The 26,816-nt window shown below is 40.5% G+C and overlaps 1 protein-coding gene across 1 annotated transcript in view; it reads left to right on the forward strand.

Moving 5' to 3' along the window:
- gpsm1b (G protein signaling modulator 1b) overlaps positions 1 to 26,816 on the forward strand; it is a 96,308-nt gene that overhangs the window by 20,038 nt on the left and 49,454 nt on the right. The window contains exons 2-9 of the mRNA XM_084693671.1: positions 16,095 to 16,316; positions 19,107 to 19,242; positions 19,351 to 19,493; positions 20,132 to 20,255; positions 20,546 to 20,661; positions 20,876 to 21,031; positions 21,180 to 21,288; positions 21,809 to 21,923. Coding sequence (XP_084549797.1) covers positions 16,095 to 16,316; positions 19,107 to 19,242; positions 19,351 to 19,493; positions 20,132 to 20,255; positions 20,546 to 20,661; positions 20,876 to 21,031; positions 21,180 to 21,288; positions 21,809 to 21,923 — 1,121 coding nt within the window. The remainder of the gene's footprint in view (positions 1 to 16,094; positions 16,317 to 19,106; positions 19,243 to 19,350; positions 19,494 to 20,131; positions 20,256 to 20,545; positions 20,662 to 20,875; positions 21,032 to 21,179; positions 21,289 to 21,808; positions 21,924 to 26,816) is intronic.

The raw sequence follows: 26,816 nt of genomic DNA on the forward strand, positions 1-26,816 counted from the left end.
CTCTTGTCCTTTTATCCCTGTCCTTTTCTTTCTTTTCCTCTATATTCCATGTTTAGTTTTTCTGACTTTCTCACTTGTCATTCCCACATTTGTTATGTTACTTTGACCCCCCCATCTTCAAGGAATCTAATTTATGCTTTCTTACACAAATGTTCTACTCTTGTTCCCGAACCTATTCTGTCTCTTTCCACCAATTCCATTTCCTCTTCTCTTCCCAATTCAATTTTCTCTTCCCTTCCTGTCTGTCCAGATCAATCTCTCTGCCTATCTTTACCACAGCTTCAACTTGTTCAACTCATCTTTTTCTTTGCAGACTGCAGAGTGGTAGTGTGAACTACAATCTAAATGAATTACTTTTACAAAAAGCTAATTATCATGGTTTTGGATTACATACTACTTACTTATTTAGAGCAACATTACGTTATTTTCCTGTTGCTCTGTATAATTAACTGAAGCCAATATAACTCACACAACGAATGCAAGATCCATGTATAGTGCAAATGCTGCTTCATGATTCTGGATTCTGGAACTTGTGACGTCACAGTTGCAGCATCAACTTTGTCATGCCCCAAAATGTACATTTACCCACCCTCTGGTTTTCTGGTCCAAAGAAGGGGAGGGGGAGGGACCATAGAGTTAATATAACTAGAGACAGCTACTTCTGTCTTCCAAGATGGCGTCCCCATTCATTTCTATGAAAAGTGCTCAGTGGGGCAGTGAGGCAAGCGAGACTGTTTACAGTTATGATAACACTGACTAACTAAAAAAAACTATAACAAAGCTGAAAAATGGTCCGTCTACCTGTAATTTTATGTTTTCTGTAGCCCTTGCTAACTTACAGTAACGCTACCTAATGTAAACTAGTGTCTGCACTGCACTGAGATGCTAGCTAGGTTATCGAAAAGTCGGAGCAAATTTACAAATTACCCGTTTCATCAATAAAATAAGAACATTTTCAGCGACAACAGTGTCTATTTCTCGTCACATTTTAATTTAGATGCTGATTTACACGTACCGTTTAGCTGAAATATGAAAAGTAAAAACTTACAGTTGTGAGGTTTGTCCGCCTCGCTTGACATCTTGCAATGACTTCTGGGGAATCAGAAGCGTTCTCGCAGGTCAAGTCACCATGCATCCTCAATAAAAGGGGCGGATCAAGAACATTTCCGGGTATTTTTGGCGTTCTTGGTGACTTGTGTTCTTTGGTTTGGAACAGGCCAGTGCCAATAAAGAAATCTAACCAATGGGCTGCTGTCAGTTCTCTATGGGCCAACCCGACCCAAAAAGTTTACCAATTGGCCGCTGTCAGTTCTTTATGGGCTGGCCCGACCAAAAAATTATAATATTGGCAATTAGGCCCTAAAGTGCGTCGGCCACGGTATGTCAGATGGCCAGTCCACCCCTGCACATGTAACATGGCTGATCTTCTCCTTTTTTCCCTTAAAACATAAGTTATATAATGTTGTGCTGCAGGTAATCTGATAGAGATATATTTTAAATCACAAAGAAAGGGAGGGGGAGGGACCATAGAGTTAATATAACTAGAGACAGCTACTTCTGTCTTCCAAGATGGCGTCCCCATTCATTTCTATGAAAAGTGCTCAGTGGCGCAGTGAGGCAAGCGAGACTGCGCCATCTTTCCAGACCAACGCGTCCGGTCTTGCGCAGAACGTTGTTCCTAGCTCCAAAACTTGTGCATGCTTGCTTTTTTTTTTTTTTTTTTTTTAAACCTTTATTTAACCAGGCAAATTGCTTGAGGTCAAATGACCTCTTTTTCGAGCAAGGCCTGGCCAAAATGGCAGCAGCTAGAATTAATCAAATACAAGACAAACATAAAAAGAAAGCAGACATGAGAAAACAGAGACAAAAGCACAGACATGAAAAAACAGAGACCAATACATTCCAATGGGTGAAAGAAAAACTATTTTGAGGAAAAAATACTACACAGTGAAACATTTACACACTCCAAAATTCGCCATTAAGAAACACGTAATTCGAGTTTTAAAATCATTCATGGTGATGAGTTCCTGTAATTTGAGTGTTTTTTGTACAGTGTTCCAGGCGGAGGGAGCAGAGTACATGAAAGCCCTCTTCCAAAACTCAGTACAGGTTCTGGGGACAGAGGTGGAAAGAAAGACCAGAGAGCGTAAACTGTATGATGAGTCTGAATTAAAAGTGAGGTATGTGCAGAGATATGAGGGGAGTAGTCCAGTAATTGCTTTGTAAATGAAGGTGTACCAGTGAAGAAGCCTGCGAGCTGACAGGGACAGCCAGCCTACTTTGGAATACAGGGTACAATGATGGGTGAGTGATTTATAGCCGGTGATGAATCTTAAAGCACAATGATATGAAGCATCAAGCATATGAAGTGAAGTGGAGCAGGCATTCATGTACAGTACGTCACCATAATCTAATAATGGAATAAAAGTAGCCGCAATTAGCCTTTTTTTAGAAACAAAAGAAAAACAGGATTTATGCCTGAAGTAAAAGCCCAGTCTCACTTTGAGTTTCTTTGTCAGGTTCTCAATATGGGGTTTAAAAGACAATTTATTGTCAAGGATAATACCAAGATATTTATAAGTGGTAACAGTCTCAATCAGTGTACCTTGAGCTGTAAATAAAATGGGCCAACAGTTAGTTGTATCCCTGGATTTAGTGAAGATCATCATTTTAGTTTTGTCTACATTAAGTACTAGTCTTAAAGACAGGAGTTGGGCTTCCATTTCTTTGAAAGCAGCTTGCAAGTGTTCAACAGCCATTAACACAGATTCTCCAAAACAATAAATAATAGTATCGTCACACTTTGCGACAACCAGTCGCGAGCCTGTGAGCTGTAGCTAAGGCATTGCAGAAAACTGTCAGAAGGTGGTACAAGTCCGATCAAGAAAGAGATGGCCTACATGCAAACTTCACGAAAGTCAATACTATTAGTATGGTAATATTATACGTGCAGGTCCTAGACGTTGTTCTTTTTTGCTTTGTGTTTATAGTTTAACTGCTTATGTATTGTTTAAACTGTAAACTTGAATATATATGGCTCCGTCGTTGTTATAGCTTTGCAAAGCAATCTAAATTAAGCATTTACCTTTGTTACTATTATAATGATGATGTGTTGTTTACTATTACTATCTTATTGTTAATGCCATCGTTGTGGTGTTAACTGACAAAGTTCTAACAATAAAACAACCATAACAATATTAAGGTTATTAGACATGATTTATTAATCTTTGTCTTTGCCTCAGAATAACATGTCAACAATATGTAATGACGCCGTAACATGCCACGGTATTATAACTAATTATATTAGGCTATAATTACATTTGTCATGCCATGAGCATAACAGGGTTCATTACAAAATGGTTAAGTCTGCTTTAAAATAACTGAAATTAACTTTACAAACAACCGTCATGTATGTGCAACCATCTGTAAAACGTGCTACAATAAAGGCAGGCACCTGTAGATTATCAAGTCATTTCTCCTTGTTCTCATTCAGCTCAGGTAAATCAGTGATTTGCTGATGCTCCCTTTTGTGCTCGTCCCTTGTTCATCCGCGAGCACGTTTCCAGGCAACTTTTCTTGACTTAAGCAAATAAATGGGGTGCAAGTGTAGCCATTTCGGGTTGGTTTCAAACTCAGCAAAAATCTGGAAAAAAGATTCTATGAAAAAGCTAGTAGTATGAGCCAGGTTCCAGAAACGAACAAAAATAAATGGGGGAGATGGTTTTAGATATGTTGACTGGAGTTGATAGAATAAAAACGACCGGACGAGTCAGGTAGCAAATCGGAAATGCAATACCACCTACATCCACTGGGGCCGTTGCCTCAAGCCGAGGGGCAAGGGGTGGGGGCCTGGGAGGGACGGTGGGATTTAGGGAGAGGGGAGCAAGATAGGTCTGTGTTATGGTTAGTAATTTTGTTTTCCTATCTCTGTTGAAACTCCCCCTCCCCCCCCATCATGTAAATATGTTCTTATTTATTTACTTTATTCTGTTTGTACTGACCCAGAGGTAGTCTGTTTCCTTTTGTTGTTGTGGTCTGTTATATCGCGTAGGACTACTGGAATGCAATATAAAAATGTACCCTTAAATTCTCTCCTGTGAAAATTGAGTTTATATCCACAACCCTATATTATAACTCTAAATTCCAATAAAAGATTGATTACAAATTTGTTTTTTGTTTTTTACTATTATCCAGGTAGTGTATAAACATGGGAGATCTCATAAAAATCCCACTTGGATTGCTCACAATACTATTGATGCAGTTCTTCACTAAAACCGTCAACAGAAACGAGAAATCTGTTCCTCCATTTCTCTTATGTTTCACTTTTCTTTACTGCAATGCTGGTTTGTTTGGTTCACCTACCGACCTCCGCTGCACTCATGCATGATGTAAGAGCTAATTGAGGTTCTGCTGGTGTTAGCAGATAGATGAATTAGGCCAGGATGTGCCCTTCAGGTCATTGGATTAAACAATGGCTTGGGAGATACTGCTGTGAGATGATTATGCCAATCCGTCATCATCCGCATACCCGCTACTTCACCCAGCATCACATCATTCACCCAGGATGCTCTCTCTCTCTCTCTCTCTCTCTCTCTCTCTCTCTCTCTCTCTCTCTCTCTCTCTCTCTCTCTCTCTCTCTCTGTGCAAGCATGACTCTATTTAGATGCCGAAAAGCAGATTTGTACCTGCTGAATCACAGCACTCTATGTACCTGTCTTCCAAGTTGTTAGGAGACTTGAAAATATATATTTTTGGCCAGGACCAGAGGCCTTACGATATCAGATTCTTGGTGATTCCAGTTGTTGTTTCAGATCCTCAAGCGTTTCATAATTTAAATCTGGAGAGCTACTCTTGGAATTAACAGATTGCACCCAAGTCAACAGCTGGATTGATGACTTTGTATATTTCGCAGTGTGTTTCTCAGTCAGATGCATCTGACAATTGAGACTGCTATAGATGCATTGACTTGGTCACTGACCAATGTTCTACATCTTCTACAGACATTCGTAATATTGTTTAACATAAGCAAAGCGCTTATGGGACTTTAACATAATATTCCCACCACCATTGTCTGGAGTTGACATTATCAAAATCAAGGGGTTTGTCCTTTGTTGAGCTTGGCTCAGATGGCATCTAAGTCATGTCCTCTTACGGGAGCTGAGCGAGCTGTTTGCAGGCTCGTCCACCACGGACCTCGACCCCAGGCTGCACTAAAGCCCCTACAGTTGGAGCTTGGGGACTACGTGGAGAAAACTCTCACCAAGCAGAAACAAAGGTACTGGTAGGGTTTGACAAGTGCAATGCTGTTTTAGTTGTGAAAAGGTCATGTATGAGCCCAAGCATATTCTTTATCAGCATGTTCTTTCATTTGGCAGAGTTTTTCTTACAAAAATGTCATGTGCAAATTGTAAGTACTATGAAAATGGGACTATTTACACAATATTGCAATTCTTTCAATTAATGAAACAGAAGTATGCAGTTTATCAGTCATATTTTGTCATTTTAAGATTCGATGAAGACTGCTGCTAGTTTTAAGTCACGCATTATATAATTTATACATTAGAGTCAGTAGTTTGATCCAAATTGGCGGGTTAAAGAAATCCAGTTTATTTTTCACGCCACGAATGTCTGATTGTCTTAGGTCTTTGAAACCACTTAAGTACAGGACTCACTGACTGTGTGATTATACCGGACGCTGGGATAGGTAAAGCAAAAATCTGGTAGAAAAAAATACAATAAAACATACTGTGAGCCAAGCACACATTGTTTTTCTGAAAAGAAAGTTATTGAAATATGTAAGTTAAGACTTTGTCTGAAGTTGTGGGAGGGATTCTTTTGAATGGCTCTGAGTATATTCTGAGGTGAGGTTTTGTTAACATGTTCTTTTTTTTAAATCATTTTTGTCAAGTAAATAACACAGCTTTGAAGTGCTATAAATGTATTATTGAGCCCTTTTATCAAATGAGTGAACAGGAGCTTGTGATTTTTATCACAAATGTTTTGTGTAAAGATCATGTGCATTGTTTAAAATGCTGTAATCTATCATCGTGATCCAAGCTGTCCTATTTTGAAGAAGCTCCTACATGCAGTACTCACAAAAGGTTGATCTTTCACTTTCCAGATAGAAAGATGGAAGTCATTTGAGGACATGGCAAACAACTTATCTAGTGACAAGGCAGTTGCCATGCAAGGCATTCTGGCAGGGGCGGTTTTGGCTAATTGGAGCTAGCCTGACGTTGTCATACTCATAATTCTAGTCAGAATATGAGTCTGAAAACACTCCGTTGGGCTTTGAGTACGGAGCGTGTTTCAACCGAAGTCGTAAAACAAATGCCTCTACGCTCAATTGGATAGACCTACAACCGATCAGAGCAACGTATTATGTTGTTTGTTGAAAACGAATTCAACCCAAGGGCTCTTTCGTGACGTTGTTGATTACGTTACTGTTGATCATCTGTCCATCATCGTAGAAAGCCCACCCTGGCAATTTCATTGGTCTGTCCCGATTCTGGGTTTTCTGTAGTTGTCCCCAATACAAGACCCTCCAGACCCAACTTCCCAAACAATTTTTTTTGTGGGCAGGAGAAGTTGGGCTGGCAGCCAACCTAAATTGGAACAATTTCAAGGCCCACCATAAGCCGCACCCTCCAGACTAAGCACTTTGAATGTAAATCGGAGTACAAGCCACACTTTATAAATAACGTAAATAACGTCACCGTTGCGCCGGCTAACGTTGAGCGGACCTTGTCCCACGATTAATTACTTGCCCACACACACTGTGGTAGCGGACAACTTGGATACCGATCTAATTAGACAACATTACCAATTAAGGTGAACACTCAAATTATCTAAACTATAGACCATAGCATTACACATATTAAAACAGAACGAACACAACAATAGAACTCCAAACAACGCTTATTTAACTAAGCTAATGCCCTTAACTTAGTATCTTTTCATCTTGCCACAGGGCATTCTGGGTACCAAGATTAATGCACATTGTGTAACACACTTTGGTTGTGGATAGTATGTCCAGACATAAAGCCATGTCACTCCTTTAGTGGCAGAATCACTTGTTATGTCTACAAAATTATTTTAGATATAGTATAAGTTTAGCTAGCTTGCAAATCCTGAGGATAGCCTACTGTAGCAGACCTTTCTATGTGACAACGGACATGGGTGTTTTGTCCCTCGCGAGTTGCCGTAGGCTTGATGCTGAAAGCATTACCTGAGCCTGTTTAAGGAGAGCCTTGCCACTCCCTATCAAGCCCCATTGTACCAAATTTGGCTGCAGTTCCACCAGAGTTCCACTGGGGGTGATTGCGAGCGAGTGCATATTGAATGGGAGTCTATGGAGCTAAACGGCTAAATTTGTCTCTTTCGCCTGACTGTTGTTGAGAAATCTCCGATTTGATTGTAGTTTGTGCATTTTCAACATGGATTATAGGTCGAAAGTTGAATGAACGAGTACTTATGTCCTTTTGATATCTTGGCTGTTAGATTGTTTTGAAGTCGCCTTTCTGTTCTAAAAAGCTTTTGAAAATGTAATTGACGTCATACACATCGTACAACCAGAGCTACTGCTTTACGGCAAGCTCTGGTCACTTACTTTTTTCTCTCAGGGCATCGACAACACAGCTGGCAGTTTAGGCCCTCCCTGTCAATACACATGCTAGAAAGAGTTTTAGCTTGCTAATGTTGTTGCTAATGTTGCTAATGCTCTGACATTCTAGTTGTGTTTCGGATGCCATCAAGCAGGATCTCTGGTCGTAGTCAGGCCTTCACTAACCAATCAGCATTCATTAGCAGAATGCTAGCGTATTATGGGCAACAACGACTCACCCTGTGAGAAATCAAAAGGACATAAGTACTCGTTCATTCAACTTTCGACCTATAATCCATGTTGAAAATGTTTTCTTTTATAACACCTCAATTGTTATCATTTGTATAATATTACAGCTCATCTTTGTTGATCAAAGGCACAATTTACCCGGACGTAACTTTTGTGCATGGAAAAGTGAAACGTAAACAGGCTATGTAGTGCCTCAAAAAGTAATGTCAGGCTCTGAATGATCACTAGATATAAAGAAAACGTTACTTCCACTCAGTGCTATTCACTGACAGTAAAAATAAATTGTATATGTGCACTGTTGTTCGTAGACGAGCTCCAGAGGTCGTTGCTGCGTTGATAAATGATAGCAACTCACCAGGAGGACACTTCATCAACTCTCCACTCATTCCTCTCAATACAATGAACAATCCATTTATTTGGCTTTGACGGCCGGCTGCGGGCCATCATATACAATAGTGGTTCTTGCCACCTCTTCTTCATCCCGGTCAGTCGCCATAGTTCTAGTACTAGACTGAGGCTACTCACCTCCATGACCCCCCAACGTGATGTCATGGTCGAAGAGCGCTAATATGCTAAGGATAACACAAAAAATGACAACTGGTCTTAAACACCATTTTGAGACACCATTTCTTGAATAATATACATATCTTGAGTGCTTTATGTACCCATTAATCGTCAGTGGTGGTTAACCTGTCATGTGTCCTTTAAATATAATGTTTCTCAAGTAGTTTGTGTCAACTTTCAAGCATGCCTTCTGCGTGTTTGGCGTACATTTGTCATATGTTCGTTTTAGCCTACATCCACGGACTAAAAAGAATGAATATGCTAATCTCTGGTGTCAAGGTAGCTTTATTTCGTACCCGTAGGTAAAATTGTTTTACAGATGAATAGAATTTCGTTGTCCAGAAAAAAACACATATAAGACACAACAAATATACCGATTTATAAATTCATGACAGGCTACACCAAACACATGCATATCCCTTCTTGTATTTAATTAACTGCATACTAAAACATTTCTCCTCTTATTATTATTTAAAACCTCAATTGCTGCAGGAACAAAAGTATCTCGGGACCACAAACCCGAGGGAAGTAACTGAAACCCGTTACTTAAGGGATGCAGCTCATCACTTAAAATAATACTTGCCTTCCTGTACAACAGGAGTTTTAGAAATGTATTCTAGAGTCCGTTGATTAACTCCTCCTATTATCTTACTCGCCCACTTGAAAATTTGGTATAAGGAGTTTTTGTTCTTCACTGACAGACTCCCATACCAAACCACAATGGAAAATGACATAGTAGATTCAATAAAAGCAAAACAAAACAATGACAGCATGTGTCTGTCAATGTGAAATTTGGCAAGCTTCCTAAGGCAACTCAGACGCTGATGACCTTTCTTACATACCATTTCACAATTCAAATCAAATGTCAGTTTGGAATCAATGACTATACCTAGGTATTTGTAACTCTCCACACGATCCACAACCTGTCCTTTAATAGTTGTGGTAACGTGATCTGCAGTAGAAGTTCTAAAATCAATAATCATATATTTTGTTTTAGTAGAATTTAACTGCAGATAGGAATCATCAGACCTAGTCACAAAATCCTCCACAACTGGACCATGGCCAGACTCATCCCCTTGTAACAGGCTCAGTATGACTGTATCATCAGCAAACTTAATAAAAATGATATTTTCATGTAGGGTTTGACACAAGTTAGTATACAAAATGTATAATAAAGGTGAAAGAACACAACCTTGTGGGGATCCAGTTGATACACTTAATACATCAGAAAAACTACCGTTTACTTTTACCTTATGCATTCTGTTAGTTAAAAAGTCCAATAACCATCCTACTAAGTTATGGTTCAGCTTGTAATACTGAAGCAGTCTTCTTGCTAATATGTGGGGTTGAATAGTATTAAAAGCAGAAGAAAAATCAATGAACAACAGTTTTGCATGTGTATTCTTTCCCTCCAAGTGCTTAGTCAGTAAATTTAATAAAACAAGCATCCTCAACACTTCTCTCTGCTATATATGCAAATTGCATATAGAGGACTTGTCTAGTCTTACTCAATAACTCAGTCTTCACAAGTTTCTCAAATGATTTCATAACTTAAGAGGTGAGGGCGACTGGTCTCAGATCATTAAGCACTTAAGGATTATTACGTTTAGGGACAGAAGTAATAATTGCCTCTTTCCACAGGCTCGGTACCTTTTGTGTCTGTAATGACAAATTAAAAATATCAGAAAAATGTAACTTAATTGCTTTGCACAGTGCTTTAAGGTTCTACCACATATGTAGTCTGGACCCGGGATCTTGTTCACCTTAGTGGAGAGAAACATTTTCTCTACTGCTGCTTGTTCCATAACTAAGTGGGAATCGTCATCTTTACACAGGCATCACAATTCATCTACTTCATCTTTAAAATTAAAACATTCAAATCTTGAATAAAACCTGTTAAGAGCATTAGCAAGATCAACATTGGATTTAAAACCCTCTGTACATACACTGCCCTTATTTAGATTGTGCTGTAATCCCACAATTTTCTTCATGCCTGACCAAGCTGAACCTAAATTATTGTCTGCCGAATTTTTATCTAACTTAACCTTATATACTTGTTTAGCTTTAAAAATCTCTGTTCTGACTTCTCTCCTTGCAATGCCTCTCTCTGAACCTTCCCCTGCTTGTAGGCTACCTTCTTATTCTGCAAACCATTTTTGACTGATTTTGACATCCATGGTTTACTATTTGGAAAAATAATAATTTTACGTGTAGGCACAATCAAATCTTCACAAAAGGTTATATGAACATACAACATCAGTCAATTCACCAATTTGTTCACAGGAGTCTTTAAACGCCTCCAGTCTGTACAATCGAAGTACCCTTGCAGGCGGGCGATAGTCTTCAGACCACATTTTTTTTACTTCTCTCACCTGAGGTTTTTCCCTTTTAAATAAAGGTTTATATATCGGAAGGAGCTGCACACAATTGTGGTCGGCAGATCCTAATGCTTACAATGGTAACGACTTGTATGCCCCCTTTATATTCCCATAACAGAGGTCCAGCATCTTGTTATGTCTCGTTGGGTATGTAATGTATTGGTGGAAGTTTGACAGGACCTTTTTGGGTGACACATGATTAAAGTCTCCCAAAATAAAATTTGGCGCTTCTGGAGAAATGTTCTGAAGTCCTTGAACAGTATCAGATACAATATTTGTTGCATCGATGTTGTTAGCTTTCGGATGAATGTACACAACAGTTATAAAAACTTGTGGAAATTCCTGTGGCAAATAAAATGGACGAAGAGCTACTGACAATAGCTCAATATCGGGTGTACAGATTTGCTCCCGGATAGTCACCGCAGAACAGTAGCGCCTATTAACACAGAGGCACGCACCCCCACCGCGGGATTTACCTGTGATTTCTCCGCTCCTATCCATGTGAAATGGAATACCAAATCCATCAATACATAATTCATTGTTGAAGTCCTGCTCTGTTGGCCAGGATTTCCGTGAATGTCATCACACAGCTACTAAGAAAACAAACGTTCCAGTGCAACTCATCCAGTTTGTTACGTAATGACTGAACATTCACCAGAATCATTGAGCGCAGGGGGATACGATGCTGTTTACGCTGTAGTTGCTGACGAACACCTCCCTTTTCCCCACGCTTCCTCTTTTTAACCCTTGTGCTGCCTTCTGGGTCACATGACCCAAAGGTTCATAACGAACCATCGTTGTGTTTACCCAATTTTACCCAATACAAAAGCAAATAAAAATAATTGTCTTTTAACCTTCACAATGTGGGGTTGGGGTCTGAGACAGCCCAACGGTTAAAAGAAAATGCATCACTTTGTTTTTGTATGCGGTAAAGTTGTCGCAAACGACGGTGGGTCACAATGACTGATGGGTCAGAATGACCCGAAGAGAACACAACGATTAATTTTCCCCGCTTGGTTCCCGATGCAAATTTACGGTTCTTCCTCCAAAGTATGCCATCGAGAAGCTGAGAAAGTGCAGCCTGGCTCTGCCCTCCTACGTACTTCAGCTCAATTTGAATTTTGCTTCTGACTAGGTCTGGCCATTCGGTACGTAAGTCAGATTTTTAAGGTTGATTTTCTACCGGCAAATCGGCGAACAGAGCGAGTGGCTGAGAATGATGACATTGATGTTGTGCGCTAGTTTGTGTTGTAGTTCCGTAATGGTGGCGGAAAAAGATGCGAGCGAAGCCATTCGGTCCGTTGTGGCAACACTGCCGAATATCTATAAACTAAAGCCGGAGCAAGAACAAATTTTGCTGAGTTTTGTTGGTGGCCATGATGTTGTGGCCCTCCTCCCCACGGGGTTCGGGAACAGTTTGATTTTCCAGGTACGGCAGCTAACTGTTAGTGGTGAAGGAATTGTCTAAGGCGAACGCTAGCGATTGGTTATGGCAGATCAGAGTGGCTCTGGGCAGATCCAATAGTTTTAAACTTCAACAGAGTACCCGCCTACAAAGAAGTCAACGCTTGTCAATGGAGCGAGGCCAGACTATCTGTACAAATGAAATGTACGAGAGTCTGGTTAGGACCAGGCTAGAAAAAATGAGCACTGACCATCAAACAAACTCGGCGTGTTCCAAGCCAATAATTGATCCCTGGTGTAGTGAATCCTTGAGGTCGGAACTACGGTTCTACGGCAAGCGAGGTTCAAGTAAAAAAATATCCACAACGAAATTAACATAATCAGTTCCGTAAGTCCTAGTGAATAGTTTGTGTTTGAACAAACTCAGTCATGAGAACATTAAGTATTAAACCATTAACTATTAAACATAAAACATATACACAAACTCTCTTAAAAGTAAAACACAAAGGACACTGAAATTCCTACTGCTGGTTGCCGCATGCGCAAGCGCCCTGACTCAATGCATTGCATTGTACACAGGATGAATTGTTCTTTGTTTGACCTGGTAAACCGTGAATAAATCTTTCATGCTGTTGTCGGAAGATGTAATTTGCACCAACAAGTTAACACGTAACTTAACCATAATCAGGCCAGGTAGCTACAGTGCAATGTCAGTACAAAAATACTGGGTGTTAAAACACACATGTAGGATAAGTCAAGAAAGCAGGATCCTGGAATTTGAGTGTGAATATTGCGGTGAAATAACCGGTGCTCAACCAGTGACGGTCAATAGTGGGCGCAAGTGTGCCGCCCCCCTTAACATTTTGAGATGAAAACATGTCCAAATAAGAAAAGTACGGTGTTTACACGTTATATGTGTGTGGGAGACCGTAAGCCCCTGACAACAACCACTTAAATGTGACCAAATATAATATATTGCCATTCGTCATTACTGAAAAAAGCCCCTCCTTCAGGTGAAGGGCGCCGGTAACAGCAAAGTCTATGGAAGCTAGTTAACTTTTACGGGACAGCTTTTCATTGGCGGATTGAAAGTTCGATTCTGGGGCGCAAATCTTTGCGCCCTAACCAATGACATGGTTTCCTAACGTTCTTACTTCCACGGGATTGGACTGATTCGGTGAATCAGCGACCTTTAAAATTCCCTTAGTTACCAGAACAAGCGTCTACGAGAGCAGCATAGCTAGCAGAAACTTTGGTTTTGTTAATCAGTGGCAGTGCGTCAAAACAAATTCTGTCATTGATTTACAAAAAACCCTTTCACAAGACGTTCGCTGGAAGAAAAAAAGCGGATAAAGGATCTCGGACCAACACGATTTACAAATCCAGCAGCAGGCTAGTGACCGAGGACGAAGCCACAACCAGAGCTACTGTGCTGTAGCCTGGTCCTAACCAGACCCTCGTACTTTTCATTTGTGCAGAGGGTCTGGGATCTCTCCATTGACAAACGTTAACTTCCTTGAAGGCGGGTCCTCTGTTGAAGTTTAAAACTATTGGATCCGCCCAGAGCCACTCTGATTTGCCATAACCAATCGCAAGCGTTCGCCTTAGCCAACTCCTTCACCACTACTGTAACGGAGCTAGCTGCCGTAGCTGGAAAACCAAACTTTTCCCGAACCCCGTGGGGAGGAGGGCCACAACATCATGGCCACCAACAAAACTCAGCAAGGAATGTTCTTGCTCTGGCTTTAATCTATGGATATTTGGCAGCGTTGCCACAACCGCAGAATAGTTTCGCTCGCATCTTTCTCCGCCGCCATTACTGAACTACTCAAACTAGAGCACAACATTAACGTCAGTGTTCTCAGCCACTTCCTCTGTTCGCTGATTGGACCTACAAAAAATGTGTTTCTGGAAACCGACTTCAGAGCCAAGCTCCCAGACCTAGTACAGAAGCAAAATCCAAATTGAGCGGAAGTATGTAGGAGGGCAGAGCCAGGCTAACTGTGCTGTACAACCACCTGTCCTTTATGCAAAACAGTTGGCTGACTGGATGTTCAAGTAGCTAGCTAGTTAACATGCTTTTTGGTAGTGCATTCGAGGATATAGTAAAAAAAACGATATCCTCACTATCTTGTAATGTGTGTAACTTGTATTTCATATTGTATTGTCTTACTCTTCTTAAATACATAGTTGTTAGATAAAGTAGTGTAGTTGTTTTGCCCAATTTCGAAGTGTTTTTTTTTACCAGCCGCTACTGCACTCAAAGCTTCTAATGATTAACCTGTTAAGAATCCAGTCCAATTCGGCTAAAACGCCTAAACAAGGCATACCCAAATTAAATTGAAAGCTGTTCTTAAACTATTTGGAGTACAAGCATGGTTGAGGTCTCTTTGAAAGGTGACACTGAAGTTCCTACCCCTGTAGTCAGGATCCATGTGTCAGGATCCCTGTAAGTCCTACTGGTTTTGAGTAATAGAAACTTGAGCACAATGAGTGGGGGGCAGATTTTGGGAACCACCTGGTCGGCTTTAGACATGGCATAGAAGCTGTTATTGGGTAAGACTGCAGTGGCCATTTTGACATCAAGATATTGTAAATATTCCGAAGCAAACCCAAGTTATGACCAATTTTACATGAACCAATTGTTTCTTCAGTCGGCCAAGTTTGAATGAAGCAACAAGAGTTCATGGCTATTTATGGATGTAATACATGTTTTTTGACATAACACTTTACTTGGTTAGATAGTTTGGGCCTTTGGGACTGTAACCAGACCATTTCTGTTGGGAGTTTTTGCATAACTGGACAACTCTGAGCCTTAACGTTGAGTGAACGTTAAGTGAATAGTCTGTGCTTACTTTCACGTTGTTGACAAGTTTGTGGTCGGATAAAGACGTTAATTGTACCTGCTGTTGCGAATCAATCTTGAAATGGCTCATGTCAATAGAATCACAAGATTCGTAGTTTTCCAATGATATATGGCATGTGTAGCAGTCTACAATTTTTTGTGTGTGTGTGGGGGGGGCGGGCAGGGACGTTTTAACACAAAACAATCACACCTCTCGTAAGGCGTGGTAAGGTCTAAAATCTTTGAAGCCGAATATCTGGGCTAGAAATGTCCTGGTTTATCAACATTCAGATTCGTGTATCTTGGTGTACAGGAGAAAATAGTTAGCTGACAACCGCCGCTTTTCAACAGTGTGTCACAAATGTATGTTGATTGCTTTTTAATCTATGCAAACTTTATAAATAATAAGTAGCAAAGGACTACTTATTTAAAATAAACAAAAATATCAATTGTAAAGTTCAACGCACCATGATATTTCTTAAAATGTTTGGATGTTTGATATCAATTTAAACAATGGGTAATTGCAGGTGATATAGTAACAAGTATATATTTATATATAAAACAGCCCCAGCTGAAACTGACGCAGACACAACTCACAATTTCCCAAGAAATGGTACCCTTTCTAGTTGTGCATGGACTTTCTCTCTTTTATGCATAAGTACCTTCATACATTTGACCCCTGGTTTACTGTAGTTTGGCTATTAGTATTTCAACGGATAAGTATTCAGTTTTTTAATTTTAGTGTGAGAGTGAAGACCCCAAAGCTGAATATGGATATGATCAAATTGAGCGGTAGTAGAGGAACATTCTGTGCTTGAATAAGTAGAAACACACAGTCACATCCTGGAGATGTTACCAGTGTTAGTGTTATGGTTTCCCTTACTTTGTTGCCAAAGTAAGAGCGCATTGTCTTCGTGACATTATTTTTGATATTGATACTACTGATATGTCACAGGGATGTTGTTGACATTATGCTTTGCATGTTGGTGTAATGTGTATCCATTTGTTTTCTCTCCCTTGTGTGTGTGTTTGTATATTTGTGTGTATTTAGGATGGAAGCCTCATGTCTGGAGTTGGCTTTGGAAGGCGAAAGGCTGTGTAAGACCGGGGACTTTAAAGGTGGGACAGCGTTCTTCGAGGCGGCCGTGCAGGTTGGCACGGAGGACCTGAAGACACTCAGTGCCATCTACAGCCAGCTGGGCAATGCCTATTTCTACCTCAAGGAGTATGGCAAAGCCTTAGAGTATCATAAGCACGACCTGACACTGGCAATGTGAGGACATGAGAATACCATTAACTATGCTAGTTTATACAGTTGGATAAAATTTGACATGAAAGTATTTCATTGTATATTAAATTTAACATGATGCATACATGTTATTCATTGAATAAAACTTGCCTTAAATGTACCATCAACTGTTTTGGGTTAATAACATTTAAAAAGTTTGATTTTCTTAGTTTACTTTGATGAACCAATAACTAGCCTGGCTAATCTAGTCTCCTGCTGTGAAGTGTGCAGTTGTCGAGCTGGCAGGGGAGCGTTTAAATCTCTGGCAAGGATATGGAGGGGCACTGTTACATTACAGAACCAGCAGGAACTCTGGTCAGACCTGCGTTTTGGCGTGGGGACAGGTCAAATCAAATAAAAAAATATTTATATAGCCCTTTTTACAAGCAATGTCACAGAAGGTTTCACATACACTCATAGGACTGCCCCTCAACCAACCTAAACCCTCAAGGAAGACAAGGAAAAACTCAGAGAAAAACTCACTAATGGAGAAAAAATGGAAGAAACCTTTGGAGGAGCAATTCAATGAGAGATCCCCCTCCAGAGACGGTTGGTGAAGGAGAGGTGCAGAACACAGGCTTAACATAGTCATACAGCAGGGAAGTGTCAATGGGTGTTGAAACACCAAAATCCAGTATTCAACTTGGGTCAGTTGGTAAATGTCAGTATAAGCAGAGGTAGCCACAGGGCTGGGGACTGTGATCGGTGCAGCATCTCAGGCCGGGGACTGAGGAAAGGGACCAGGAACTCGCTGTCGTCCGTCTCGGAGACTGGTTTCCGGTTGGCAACTAGATCCAGGTGGAGCCAGAAATGCAGCTACAGGGAGGGAAAAATGTTTTGATCCCCTGCTGCCCACTGACAAAGAAATTATCAGTCTATAATTTTAATGGTGGGTTCATTTGACAGAAATTTGACAGAACAAAAATATCCAGAGAAACGCATGTCAAAATTGTTAAAATATGCATTTTCATGAGTGAAATTACAATTTGACCTCTACAAAATATTACTTAGTACTTGGTGGCAAAACCCTTGTTGGCAATCACAGATGTTTCTTATAGTTGGACACCAGGTTTCCACACATCTCAGGAGGGATTGTGTCCCACTCCTCTTTGCAGATCTTCAATTCATTAAGGTTTGAGGCTGACGTTTGGCAACTCGAACCTTCAGCTCCCTCCACAGATTTTCTATGGGATTAATGTCTGGAGACTGGCTCGGCCACTCCAGGACCTTAATGTGCTTCTTCTTGAATATCTCCTTTGTTGCCTTGGCCTGTTGGCCGTGTGTTTTGGGTCATTGTCATGCTGGAATACCCATCCACGATCCACTTTCAATGCCCTCGCTGAGGGAAGGAGGTTCTCACCCAAGATTTGACGGTACATGGCCCCGTCCATTGTCCCTTTGATGCGGTGAAATTGTCCTGTCCCCTTAGCAGAAAAACACCCCAAAGCATAATATTTCCACTTTTGTGTTTGATGGTGGGTATGGTGTTCTTGGGGTCATAGGTAGCATTCCTCCTCCTCCAAACACGGCGAGTTGAGTTGATGGCAAAGAGGTCGATTTTGGTCACATCTGACCACAACACTTTCACCCAGTTGATCATTGATTACTCATATGATCATTTACAAACTTAAGACTGGCCTATACATGTTTTCTTGAGCAGGGGGACCTGCGCTGCAGAATTTTAGTCCTTCACGGCATAGTGTATTACCAATTGTTTTCTTGGTGACCATGGTCCCAGCTGCCTTGAGATCATTAACAAGATCTTCCTGTGTAGTTCTGGGCTGATTCCTCACCGTTCTCATTATCATTGCAACTGGAGCCCCAGACCGAGGGAGATTGACAGTTATTTTGTGTTTCTTCCATTTGCTAATTATCTCACCAACTGTTGTCAACTTCTCACCAAGCAGCTTGGCGATGGTCTTGTAGCCCATTCATGCCTTGTGTAGGTCTACAATCTTGTCCCTGACATCCTTGGACAGCTCTTTGGTCTTGGCCATGGTGGAGTTTGGAATCTGATTGATTGATTGCTTCTGTGGACAGGTGTCTTTTATACAGGTAACAAACTGAGATTAGGAGCACTCCCTTTAAGACTGTACCTGTATAAAAGACACCTGGGAGCCAGAATTTTTTTTGATTTAGAAAGGGTCAAATGCTTTTCACTCATTAAAATGCAAAACAATTTATACAAATTTAGAAATTTTTGATTGTTATTCTGTCTCTCACTGTTCAAATAAACCTACCATTAAAATGATAGACTGATCATTTCTTTGTCAGTGGGCATACGTACAAAATCAGCAGGGGATAAAAAAAATGTTTCACTCACTATACATTGGCTGGTATATAAATGAATTAGTATGCTTTTCTTACTGTACCTTACAGAACGCATGACTCAATATTTGTCCTTGACCATATAAGTTAGTTCGTTTAACCATCAGTGGAATATTATCAAACTGGGATAAATACAGCCCACCCACACCATTAAAAAGCATGTTTTGGTGATGTAGGTTGCTGAAGTGGATTTCATGGGCATGGCCGTAGGTGTTTGTTATTGCTCACCCAGTTCAAGCTCAGGAAGGTGTAATAGTCACTGGATGAGGTCCACAAGGTTTTAGTAATTTTCCATAAAGTAGACATTTTTGGCATCAGTTTGGCCTTGAGTTTGTCTAGGTAAGATAACACAACAAATAGCATGGCTGCATTATTGCCAATTATTTATATAATTAAAGATAATCTAATATGAAATGAGCTCAATGATTTGTTATTTTACATTTTCAGGACTATAGGAGACAGAATAGGAGAGGGAAAAGCCAGCGGTAACCTTGGAAACACCCTAAAGGTGTTAGGCCGTTTCGATGAAGCAGCAGTGTGCTGTAAAAGACACCTGGACATCTCTCAAGAGCAAGGGGATAAGGTAACACACACATTCACTTTCATTTTCCACCTCTTCACTAACAATTTGTTGCATTTGTCATTATGTGGTTTCTCTCTACCTTCTCTTGTTCTCTTTCTTTTTGAACAGGTTGGAGAGACGAGGGCCCTGTATAACATAGGTAATGTGTTTCATGCGAAGGGGAAGCAGCAGCTCTGGGGCTGCACCCAGGAGCCTGGGGATCTGCTTCCAGATGTCAGAGACACACTACAGAAGGCTACTGGGTTCTATGAGTAGGTGTCATGGCTTACACTGTTAAGCGCACATGTACACATACAGTAGACTACTACACACAAACACACTGTACACTTAAACACCATACACACACTGAATGATTTGCACATTTTGTCTCCTCCTTTGTGAAGAGGGATAGTATGACAGAGGGTTCGGAACAGATGTCATATGAAAGAATTATTGCCTTTATAGTTAAAGCAATTACTGCAATAAACATACCCAGGGGACACTAAGAGCTTCTGTTTGAAATGACAACATTGTGACAAGCCATTCAGAAAATCTGTTAAATAAATAAAGCAGTAAATACAGTCTAAATACAAAATACAGCTCAAATAACCTGTGGTGTTCAACTGTATGGGCAGAGAAGAATAAAAAATAAAATAAGAGATTCCACAGTCGCATGACTTAAACAAACTTTGAAGCTTTCCTACCATTTTAGGACATTTTAACTGGAGGTGGGAAAGAATTTGAATTTAATCAAAAATTGTCCCTCCATTCACAATACTCACTTAACAGTTTTAATTTACGTTTTGGGTCCTGTGTGATTTCAAAATCTATTCAAACTGAAATATAGGGTACTGTGTTTTCGAGTAAGTATGGTGGTGAGGGTGTTCTTTCTTGCTTTCTTTCTTTCAAGGATGAACTTGTGTCTGGTCAAAGAACTGGGTGATCGAGCTGCCCAGGGAAGGGCCTTTGGTAACCTAGGCAACACCCACTATCTGCTGGGAAACTTTGTGGAGGCCATCAAGTTCCACAGACAGGTAAATAATCCAGTCAGTCAAGAGACAGAGTTTAGCATCAAAAGGACATCATAGGAGACATAGGATTCTGGACCTAGTAAATTATTTATCCCATTTCTGTGTGATGTAGAGAAACAGCCATGGAAGTGTATGATACATTTGTCAGTTCTTATGTAAAGTAATTTAGCTTCAAAACGATAAACACAGACTGAAAGTAGTACTTGTGATATTCTCATGCAGAAAGAGGAAACAGATACAGGTAGGTAAACACATTTTACAGAGTACCAAAGCTTTTTGTCTGTCATTCACAGCGTCTTTCCATTGCCAAAGAGTTTGGTGACAAAGCGGCTGAGAGAAGAGCTTATAGTAACCTTGGCAATGCTTTAATTTTCTTGGGCCAATTCAACACTGCTACAGATTACTACAGGTGGGAAGATATCATATACTGCTATCTAGTAGTCAAGATAGGCATTGACCTATGTGTTTCAGTATGACAACGTTTTTATCCATTATACATTTTAGTCAGGTACCTCTGTTGTTTTTTTAACCTATCTGTCCGCGCATCTAACCCACTATTTTTGTCTTCATCTCTCCCGCTTTCACTTTCTTGACTCTATTTCTGTCCATGCCACCATCATCAGAAAAACTTTGCAGCTGTCTCATCAACTGAAGGACCAGGTGATGGAGGCCCAGGCTTGCTACAGTCTGGGAAACACCTACACTCTTCTACAGCAGTATGAAAGAGCTATTGACTACCACTTAAAACACCTTCTTATAGCCCAGGAGCTTACAGACAGGTACAGGCACACATACACACTTGTGAAAAACACACACTCGCACACTCACAAGTTAATTTACATACACTCATCATACTGTACACTCATGCATACACAGACACATAATATGCACTTAAGTGAAATACATGTTCCTGTCTATGTGTAATAGAGTGGGTGAGGGCCGTGCCTGCTGGAGCCTGGGGAATGCGTATGTGTCTTTAGGGAACCATCGTCAGGCACTGCATTATGCTCATAAACACCTGGACATCTCCAGCGAGGTAAACAAGTTAGTTGTTTTTTTTTACCATAAGGTAAATAAAGATTAAAACCCATACAAATCAAATTAAGAAAAGTATTATGGTTCAGTGTTCACTCGACACAAAGAACATCTTGTTATAAGTCCAGACCCTTTTCTATTCAGCAATCTAATTGCCGAGGGGGATAAATTACTTTCCAGCTCTCTTACTTTTGATGATTACTTACTTTGGTGTTTAGAAATGGTGCTTATACGTCATCTGTTCAAAGTAGCAAATTAGGGGTTGACCTGGACAGACATCAATGTCATCTGCCTTTCTCTTCGTGTGCAACACTGAAGCTGGTACTGCACTATACTGTACATGTAGTACTCTAACTCACATCAACTGCAGCTGGCCATAGTTTAGAATAGAGTAATACATATCAACTATATTAGGGATAATGTGAATCCCTTGTTGACAGATATTTTAAAAAGGCACAGTACATCCCTCTCAAGGTCTGTCTTTCTTTTTTCTATCACCTCCTATTCTATCTGTCTCTCAGATCGGAGACAGGAATGGAGAGCTGACTGCCAGGATGAATGTGGAGCAGTTGATGGAGGCTCTGGGGGTCAGCGAGAGTGACCTTACATCCTGCGGGTCTGAGTTTGAGAAGCAAGGTGAAAGGGGAAGCAGTGTGTGTGCGTGTGTGGGGGGGGTTAGTTTGTGTCTCTCCAACACTCTTGGTCTTTTAGAGTTGCTTGCACTGCCCAGTACTTTCTCGTTCTCCCCATCCCCCCTCCACACTACGTAGAAAAACCCATACAAAGAAGGAAAACAAAGAAGGAAAACTTTCCTTCACAGTGAGCCAGCCAGACTGAGCATGTAATGGTATCTAATTAAACAACTACCAGTTATGTCTATGGGAGCAAAACAACTGCAATCATCATTTTTTATAAACTTGACACATTTGTAACTTGACAAGAATCACCATATCTACCTAATAATACTAGGAATCTCTATTTGTGTGTGTTTGTGTGTCCCACTTTAGTTTCACATGATTATCTGCAGAACCGAGCACTCTTCAAAGTTTGAAATGTCGCAGGTTTCCTCTTTATAATTCAACAGAGTGTAGTGCCAGCACTCAGTGGCGATCCTAGAACATTTGGCCCCCCGGGCAAGGTTTTCCCCTGCCAGCAGATGCGCCAAACACCCAAATTCCGGAAAATGCTGCCCCGGTTTGCCCGTGCCTAGAACCGCTACTGTCAGCACCTTCACTCTGATTGGTCCTCTGGTCATCCCTTGCACCATACGCTTCTCGAGCAGGTGAACTAGGAGGCTGTATAATAACTTCAGTGAATTTAGTTTTGTTAATAAACCAATACGATTAACACAGACATTGTCAATTAAATGAAAGCGGTTTATGCACCAGAGTTCGTACAAAGGAAAATAGGAAAATTCAGTTTAGTTATTTAGAAGCAAATTAGCTTTTACAACAAGTATGGCTAGGTTTTTGCTGACTACTGGCATAGCGCTTAAAAGGGTGATTGACTGGGTTTTTGGGGTATTTCACACTGTTCCTTAAGGTCTCCGAATAAGGTATGTAACATTGGTTGGGCCGAAAATGGCTTGGGTGCTGTTCTATTAGCCCTGATGCATCTTGTGAAATAGCCGAAGAATGAAACGCTTGGTTTTCTCCTTTTATGGTATGCTCATGAATATATAGATGAGCTGTGCGCTGATTGGTTGGTTTACAACGATTGAAGCTGTGGAGCAAAGACGCTACACGGCCAACAGCACTCACTGAAACATCAAAGGTGTAAATCTATTGTGTCTACACAACACTCAACAGATTGACGACATATCATTTGAAATAGTAACGTTAGTTGCACTTCTGTTGTCAAAGCAAACAGGATCGACTTAGGTGGGTAATGTTGGCACTATAGCTTAGCAAACAAACTATCGTGATTCAACTCAGCTTCAGTTAGCTCTAGCTATCTTGCTGAAAAATAGATCTGGACAAACATGTATCTTGAATTGTAGATTTACATGACAACACGGTTTATTTATTTGAATGAAAGACAGTCAGGAACATGAAATAACGCCCCATTGCCAATACACTAAATCATCACACATCCAACCGATGCAAGATATAGGCAGGATACGTTAGCATTGCAAATAATAAAAAAGGGTTAGGGTTAGAAAACATCATACTACAGGTTGCGGTTGTGATGAACATAAGGTCGGAACAGCACCTTTTTTCAGCAACAGCTTCATAGCAAATCCTGCTTTACATTGTCCCAGGTTTTCAAAACTGTCCTGGTTCGAGTAAATGTGTAATTGAGGGTCAAACAGGGATATTCTCATAGACAAACATCACAGCCCGTCGAGTGTTTGGTTCCTTAGGAAGACTCTAAAAAGTGTCAGCATTGCCTGTGCAGCCTGGAACACTGCATTTACGATGGTCCATATTCAATGTCCTTTAAAAACTTCTAAACTTTCTCCTTTGTAATTATCGTGGAAGTACACAGGGCAGGGCGCAGCTAAACTAGTGTCTGAGATCCTGGGCCAGAACACCAGAAGACTGGTCTGTATGTAAATGTTGGGGCGAGACAAAGGTGATGCTACATTTGTGACGTCACAAATTCAGCTTTTTCGAAAGCGATCGTTTTACAGCTGCAGTTTCAATTTGTGAGATTTAGATAGGAAAGAGGTGTCAATGGACTTTCAGGTTCACTGTATGTTCATTTTACCCACCGAACTGTGGTTATTCAACTATGACAAGGTAAATTCGGCTCTGCAATCAATGACCCCTTTAACGCACCGGAGTTCGTAGTAAGGGAAATAGGAAAATTAATTATTTGTGACACGCTCTGATGAAAAGGGGCGGTTGTCGGCAGAGATAATTTCTTAATATTAAAGCTTTCAAATGATGCGTCAAAATCTGCAAATAGTTGAAGATATGTAAGGGATAATGCCCAACGAGATGTCCAATATCAGCTGATAATGGACGACACGGAGGCGTGAACCGTCCGACGCGGAGCGGAGTCCATTATCAGCTGATATTGGACACCTCGAAGGGCCCGCTTATACCATGGTCACTTGCCAACATTTTTTTTTACAAACATTAATTTATGTTTTCAGGCGTTTTGCAAAAGAAATGTAATGTTTTTTTACATTAGCTAATTCTTGATACTTGATAGTCCACTCAGCTCATGGAACCAGCATTGGCTTTCCCTTGGCTGAGATATTAGCCCGAAAGCTAACGTTAATGCTAGCAAGATTTAAAGGCAATAACATTGTGTACGGTTGACAAACAGTAAATATAATTTTACAGTATGTTTGACAATAAGATTTGCTAGCTAACCAGCCATGTCACTGTCCCAAAATCAATATCAAGATTTTCACGAACAAAGTAGCCTAGCCTATACCGGCCATAGTCTTGGCCACTGTCGCCGACCGCAGCCTGTAGCGAGTTGAACATCAAGACTAGCTAGCTATCCAGCCGTGTCATTGTCCCCAAATAAAAAATTTAAAAGATGTTTAAGAAGAAAATAATCGGCCATGTGTAGAGTTGCTGCTACTGTCGTGTTGGCCGCAGCCTGTCTGAAGTAGATTGACTAGTGAGGTGAACAGCGAATGGGATGTGAGATAAGCGGTTACGTGACACTGACACACTACATTCAGAAAAGAAATATTTGAGGTTAAAATAAATATTGAAGTCACTCTTTGTTGTAACTACAAGTTACAGTAGCTTGTTAAAGTCTTTCAAAATTGTAAATGGAGGTTTTGACTCCCTCACTGTTTTTATGGTTACTTATTTCAGATATTTTGTACAGGCTCCTGTGTAGCCAGCAGAATAATTCAGAATGGTGAAAAGACAGTTTTGCTGCAATGACGCAGTAGGTATCCGTTATCACCTGAGATCGGACACCCCTGCAGCCAATCAGAATCGAGTATTCACCCAGACCATGGTATAGAGGGTTTTCACGACGCGTCATCGGACCGGAAGTCGCCATCTTGGAGGCACTCCGCATCACAACAAAGCACTGGCACTGAAGTATATCCCGAACGTCGTCAAGGAAAATGTTGAATTATTGCCGTGTTTCAGGTTGTACCAATAGGACAGAACGAGAAAAACATTTGGTATAGTATTGACTTCCAAAAGTTATTAAAAACCAGGGAGAGGAATGCCAAATATTATCTGAGTAAAGGAGGCGCTTGTGGTTGGCAAAGCTCAACCAAGATCTACGAGGGAAAAATCTGGACAACATCTGTATTTGTTAGGCACATTTCTTGTCAGGTATTGTGAAATGTTTATTTCAGCGGCTCATAACAAATGTTCTATTGTAATGATAATTTTTAATAGTAAAAACAATTACTGTTTTTACTGTGCTTATTTTACTGTAAAGCTGACATTGACATAATATAATTCATATCAAACTACTGCATGTGTATGGGTTCGGCAAGAAAGGTAGTTAACAATATTGGGATATCCAACTAAAGGCAGAATCACTGGGTCGTCACAAATCCAAGTAGAGGGAGCTAGGTTAACTGGTAGGGATCTGCACCGGCAATACATCCTAATTTCTCAAACTATCAACCCTTTTCTTGTGGTGCAAGTCCTTCCCTATATGCCTTTGGATCTTGGACGCGTTTTGATGACCATTTTGGTCGTTTAGACACGGCTACAGTTGTACCAAAGAGTATAGAATATACGTTCTTTGGTTGTACTCCGTTCAGTTGTTTACACAGAGTGCCTCCAATATGGCCGCGCATCAGGTTTACCGCCCAGAATGTAATGTCGGTGAAAACCCTCTATAAGCGTATATGAATGTCGGTAAACCTGGAATGCTCTCGCAGAGAAATCCCCCTTGAAAGATTCAAGATTCTTTAAGCGCCGAGCACCCTTCATTTTACCACAGTGAAGAGGAAAATATATCAAATTCCATGATCCTGCTTTCTTGACTTATCTTAGATATGGGTGTATAAGTGTTTTCTCATCCAGTATCTATATATGTATTTATATATATACTTTTTTATCACACAGGGAAAAGCTAGTTTAAAGCTTTATGCATATTCGCTATTTGTTTACGAGATTCATATGTAAGAGGCTGACAATCAGCCTACAATCAGTCTACAATTTAAAATCTTTACTTGAAAATAGCAAAGAAAATATTTTTTTAACATATTGCGAAATAATACCTTGTTCTACAATATATATATGATTAAATCATTGACAGAGATCCATCCCCTATCAGCCAATCAATGGGCATATAGTTAGTAAGCTTGTTGACATTATCCATAGCAACAAGGTCAACCCCGCCCTTTCTCTTAGATTAATATTTCTCCACATTTCTACGTAAAAGTTGCTCAGCAGCTTCAAATCAAAATCAAATGATAGCCCTTTTTACAAGCAATGTCACAGAGGGCTTCACATACGCCCATAGCATCATCACAGGACAGCCATGTAGATGGATGGACAGAAAGGGACCAGAAACTCCTTGTTGTCCGTCAAAGGAGTCAGTCTCCTTTGTCCACTTGGCGACTAAGTCCAACGTTGGTAGACCGTC

Source organism: Hypomesus nipponensis, chromosome 27 (assembly GCF_054491055.1).
Source record: "Hypomesus nipponensis isolate SF chromosome 27, ASM5449105v1, whole genome shotgun sequence".
NCBI classification, from domain to species: domain Eukaryota; kingdom Metazoa; phylum Chordata; class Actinopteri; order Osmeriformes; family Osmeridae; genus Hypomesus; species Hypomesus nipponensis.